Source organism: Mus musculus, chromosome X (assembly GCF_000001635.26).
Source record: "Mus musculus strain C57BL/6J chromosome X, GRCm38.p6 C57BL/6J".
NCBI lineage: Eukaryota > Metazoa > Chordata > Mammalia > Rodentia > Muridae > Mus > Mus musculus.
The window spans coordinates 107,868,750-107,874,749 of NC_000086.7; the positions used below are offsets into that span (position 1 = coordinate 107,868,750).

At 32.4% G+C, this 6,000-nt stretch overlaps 1 protein-coding gene across 3 annotated transcripts in view; it reads left to right on the forward strand.

Moving 5' to 3' along the window:
• Positions 1 to 4,162, forward strand: part of Tent5d (terminal nucleotidyltransferase 5D) — an 80,322-nt gene extending 76,160 nt beyond the window's left edge. For 2 of the 3 annotated variants that reach the window (NM_001271008.1, NM_001163104.2), the window contains exon 6: positions 1,546 to 4,162. In NM_001271008.1, the coding sequence (NP_001257937.1) occupies positions 1,565 to 2,737 (1,173 nt within the window). In that variant the 5' untranslated portion in view covers positions 1,546 to 1,564 and the 3' untranslated portion in view covers positions 2,738 to 4,162. The remainder of the gene's footprint in view (positions 1 to 1,545) is intronic. The other variant, XM_006527936.2, reaches the window with a different exon arrangement.
• Positions 4,163 to 6,000: the final 1,838 nt, after the last annotated feature.

Genomic DNA, 6,000 nt, shown 5'->3' on the forward strand with positions numbered 1-6,000 from the left:
AAGATTGTTTTACAGATACTAAATAATATATTCTATTAATCTAGTTATGCTTGAAATACATGCAGCTTGAATTCTAAATATTTCATTATTCTGATAGCACCCTAGATATTCAAGATATGAATGCTATCTACAGAAATCTACTTTAAGCATAGTACAGTTTTTTTTTTTCATTCCTGGAAATACTACCTAGTTTGGAGAAGTTAAGGGAAGGACTGAAGGAGCTGAAGGGGTTTGCAACCCCTTTAAAAAGAACAATACCAACAAACCTCAGAGCTCCCAGGGAATAAACCACCAACCAAAGAGTACACATGGAGGGACCATGTCTATAGCTACAAATGTAGCAGAGGATGGCATTATCTGGCATCAATGGGAGTGGTGGCCCATGGTCCGGCAAAGGCTTGATGTCCTAGTGTAGGGGAATGATAGAGAGGTGAGGCTGGAGTTGGTGGGTGGGTGGGTGGGTGGGGGAGTTCCCTAATAGAAACAGGGGGGAGGGGATGGAAGAGGGGGTTTGAGGAGGGAAAACAGGGAAGGGGGATAACATTTGCTATGTGAATAAATAAAGTGACAAATAAAAAAGCAAAGACTATATCCATAATAAAATTCATTTAATTTCATATATTACTTTGTTTGAACAGCTTAATAGACTATTTGGAAGATCCACATAATCACTTTAGATGTCATAAATACATAATTATGTATAGTTATACTCATCATGTTTATACATATTATAAAATTTTAAGTTCTTGGGGCTCCTCATTTGTAAAATTTTCTGAGAATATTGTAATCAGATGCCAGCTATCAGCTACCTGCACTAGATGTTTTTAAATGTCGAGAATCATGCTTCTTTATGTTCTTGTTTAAATTTGTGGACATATTTGAGAGTTCCATTTTTCATTTCCAAGTAACAGTCATTATTTCTTTCACTTGGCATTAAATTCCTCAAGGCATATAGAACAGGCAATGAATCAGATGCTATTCTTATTCCCAAAGAATCCATAGTATTAATAATATAATAGAATATTACTGTAATGGTATTTAAAGTGAGAATGATGAAATACACAAAGCTCAATAATGTATTTGTGAATGCTTTTATATTTGTGGGATAAAGATATCAATTACATATTAGTTCCATTTTGTCCATGCTATCTCATCTCAGTTTACGTTACTGACAGTCAAACTTAGTGTTCTACTATGATTCCCCTATAAGTAGTGTTTATATGACCAAACCCCATCAGTTTTGTATTTAAGTGAGGAAAAAATAGTAAAGAACACTTTTTTTATTTTATGAATTATATAATTGCAGTTAATTCCTGGGAACATGTTTGCATTCAATAATGAGCCAACATTTCTTATGATCATTTTTACCTTTAGTTTCTCATATTTCAGTATGACTATTTCTATTAATATCTTGCTAGTATTTCTTTGTTTACAACGTACTTACTATATTTGGGTAAGTCTGCTTTGAACATTTTTATATGCTTTAGCTGTAACATTTGTTTGAAGATGCTGACATTTCCTATTAATATTTTTCTTGCCCCCTAGTTGTTCTGTTGTTTTCACAATGTCGGAGATCAGATTCAGCAATCTCACTTGGGATCACATCGTAACACTGGATCGTGTGTTACATGAAGTGATCCCAATTCATGGAAGGGGCAATTTTCCCACGCTGGAGGTAAAACCAAAAGATATTATTCATATTGTGAAAGATCAACTCATAAAACAGGGCATTGTTGTTAAAGATACAAGATTGAATGGCTCAACAGCAAGTTACATACTCGCAAGCCATAATGGAATCAGCTATAAAGATTTGGATATTATTTTTGGTGTTGATATACCAAGTGATGAAGAATTTCATGTAGTTAAGGATGCAGTTTTAAGCTGTCTATTTGACTTCTTGCCAAAAGGTGTTAAAAAAGAAAAGATTACCCTAAAAACCATGAAAGAAGCATATGTGCAGAAAATGGTAAAAATTTGCAATAACCATGATCGCTGGAGTCTCATCTCCCTTTCAAATAACAACGGGAAGAACGTAGAACTAAAATTTGTGAATTCACTCAGACGACAATTTGAATTTAGTGTAGATTCTTTTCAAATTCTTTTGGATTCCATGTTAGATTTCTATAGTGTCCCAAATGCCAAGCTAACTAAAGAATCCTGTCCTGTTGTGGTGGCTGAAAGTATGTATGGGGACTTTCAAGAAGCAATGATACATTTGAAATATAAGCTAATATCTACCAGAAAACCTGAAGAGATCAGAGGTGGTGGCCTTTTGAAGTATAGCAATTTGTTGGTTCGTGACTTCAAACCAGCTTGTCAAACAGAAATTAAGACTCTGGAACGTTATATGTGTTCTAGATTTTTCATTGATTTTCCTGATGTAGCAGAACAGCAAAAGAAAATTGAATCGTACCTCCACAACCATTTCATTGGTGAAGCAAAGAACAAGTATGACTACCTTATGACCTTGCATGGAGTTGTAAACCAAAGCACCGTCTGCCTCATGGGATATGAAAGAAGGCAGACCCTTAACATGATCACCCTTTTGGCTTTGAAAGTACTTGGAGAACAGAATATTTTACCCAGTACAGACAACGTAACTTGCTTTTACCAACCTGCTCCATACCTAGTTCTTGAGGGAGGGTACCCCAGTTATTATGTAGCATCTGGGCTACCACTGGTTTATTTCCAGCCATGTCATACAGTGCAGTTCCCTGTGCAAAATGGTATGATGTAAGAAATACACATACCACAAGTTTTGCTTAAGCAACTCTGAAAAAGCAATTTTCCAAGTTCTGTAAAAAGTTAAGATCTATTTTTGTGTAGTTGCCAACTATTTTTCACTAATTCTCCATTTTCACCAATACTTCAATAACCATAGTGGATAAAGTATCATCTCTAAACTGACATTTTAACATGATCATTGAATATTGTAACTGTAAAATATTTCAAATGTAGTAGAAACCTTTAAATGATTTTTCACATCTTACTGACAAATTTATTGTGACCAGTCTAAGATGCCTACATATTTGGCTAACGTATGAAAGAACACTTCTCATGTTTTAAGATGAAGTGTAGTGAAGATATATTACAACATTTTTACTACAATTAGTTCTTTGTTACACTGTTTTTTGTTAGCAAATGATAACATGAAATTTTTGTTCATAAATTGAAAGTATTTGATTTCAAAGATAATTTTAAATGATGTTAAAATAATGAATTGTAAGCCTGTGTTCCCCAGTACATTTCATCAACTTGAAAACATTGCTAAAATTTAAAAGACCACTTGGAAAAATATTCTGGAAAACAGGAATTTATCCTTTATATCGAATGAATTTAGCTAATATGTGGATCGAAAAGTACCTTTCAACTGAACAACCAAGAACGTGACTTAAGCAAGCATCTTTGCCATGTAATTATACATCGAAACAGAAAAAAAGTCCACTTCTGAACATGAAACTATTCTATCATCATCTTTTAAGATAAAAATAAATGGAAGAGAAAAGAGAAACACCATCAACAATGAAAGAAAAATAGATTTCAGCCATGACATTTAAGGGATTTTTTTCCTTTTTCACCTATTTGATCAATATCCTTAATATAACTGGAAATGTTCAACATTAGACATTGAAACCACTTATCACTAGATGAAGGCTTTTTTCCAACACCAAAGATTTGTTTCTAGTATCTTCTTCAATGTTAATTTCAGTTAATACTACTCTTTTTTTCAGTATTGCATATATTCATCATTATTCTCAATATCTGCTCAGTATATAAGATATCCACTAGCAAATCTATGAGAGTGGTTTAAAATGAATGTTCTTTATATGATGAAAAGAGCTGTTATATGCGATGATAACAGCAAGCTAGTCTGAATGAATATCAATAAGGCCATCGGAAAACTTATTTTTCTGTCACAACAAGAACCAGCAATCAAAATCTTGAAATGTGCTATCTACAGACTGTATTTACAGTATTGAATAGAATAGTACAATTTTTATGGAATTTTTGAAGTGGTTAATATTTCTGGCATTTTGTATACATACATCACTGCACATTGGTATGTTTAAATAATTACATGTGTAATACAAAAGCACAAGGCTTTAAAATATTTGGATTTACCCTTTCAGGTGGAGATGAAATAAAAATTTTTAAATACTAAAATTAAGGAATTGTATCACTGTATCTACATTTTGTATTCGCTAAAACATAATGATCATTCTTTGTGTCTTAACATATAAACTTTAGTTTTCAGAAAGTTGGAATACATAAACATAAAACTGAAGTTACTCATTAGTAACAAAAATAATTCTAAAATGTACAGGAGAGTAACTTGAGAATAAAAGGATTGTGTTAGTGGTATGATTGCTAAAAGTTCGGTATTTCCCATAGTTCTTCAATGATAGAATCGTGAAGGTTTGGGAGCATCTTATCACACCTGCCATCCCATTGCTTCTTACTGGTATTTATTTATTTAATAAATAAATACTCGATATTTCCTAAGAAGCAATTTTTCTATGTCATTTGCCTTAAAGCTTTAAGTTATTATGTAGGGAGAATGGCCGAAAAGGTACATGCTTTCTTCTTACATTCTAAGTGTATTGATTTCTTGTGGGAAAAGTTCAACATACATGTATATGTATGTATATGTATATATTTTCTCAGGTTAGAGAGAGCAAACATGTTGAATGGGAATAATACCATGGAAGAAAACGCTTTTAGCCTGTTCCTCATGACTTTGTTTCTCTAAAGAACTTCACCATGTTAAGCCTTCCTTTATTGTCTACTAGCCAGAAAAATATGATGCATTCAATAGCATGTCTCCAGTACTAGTGTAACTGGTTTAAAAGCAGCACTAATACAATACATTCTATTCATTAGTTTACTATGTGGGAGTTTTTGTAGGTAAACAGGTGCCATCCTTTTTTACCTGAAGTCACTCATAGAAGTCGTTATTTTTCAAACTGCATTCCAGCATTTGCCATTGCATTACAAGATATATACCATAATGTTCTTGACTATTCTACCCAATGATAAAATCCAGTAGCAGGTTTACTTGAAACTTGTTTTTATTTTTTACCCCAGTAATCTAATCAAAGCCAAAAGAATGTATTTTTAATATTTCTATCAGTTGAATTAACTTGATTTCAGCCCCAAACACATATTTTTTCAAACTAGAATATTCTTATGCTCCACAATGTCTGTATGTTATAAAAGATCTAATAGAGTATATAAAACTTAAATTCTGAAATAGTCTTTTGATAGTCACTAATCTACAGCTTTAAAAGAAAGGAGTGTTTTATTTGGGGTGACATATCAACTGGAGTATACACTCCTTGGAAAACAATCTTATGTCGCCTATGATATTTGAATATAACACTTTTGTTTTACTTTGCTGTCTTATGAAAGGATTGACACTATTTGAATTAATAAGAACAAAATTCATTTTTATAAATGTATACCTTGGAAACACAACAAATATTTTATATATGACTTTTTATGCATGTAGTTTTATGCCTCTTTCAACAGACAAACCTCCCTGTCCTATAAAAGGAGTACCATACAGATAAACCTTCAAATGCCTCAGAACAAAATTGTTAACCCTTGTAGATGAATAAAATGTCCTCCTTAAGGGAAACAGTACATCGAGTAGCTACTCTTCAAAATTATCCAAAATTTATGAGTTAATATCAATACAACTAATTTGGTGATTTATTACATAATTCTAGAGTAATGGAGTATTCTCTCAAAAGTGCTAACTAACCCACTACACTTTATAAATATGACCCATTAATATAACTTATATATACCTTAAGCTAATATACAGAACCCAGAAATCTTTATTAGATTCTTGTTGAAAGGTTTTGAGATGTCTATAGGTAGTGAATAGGGAAGACTTGTCTCAGAACAATAATGTTGCATCTCAGTATGAGCACCCTAACTAATACAGTACCTGACCATTTTATTTTTACTGTAATAGAGCTTGAAAGTTTTCTATAT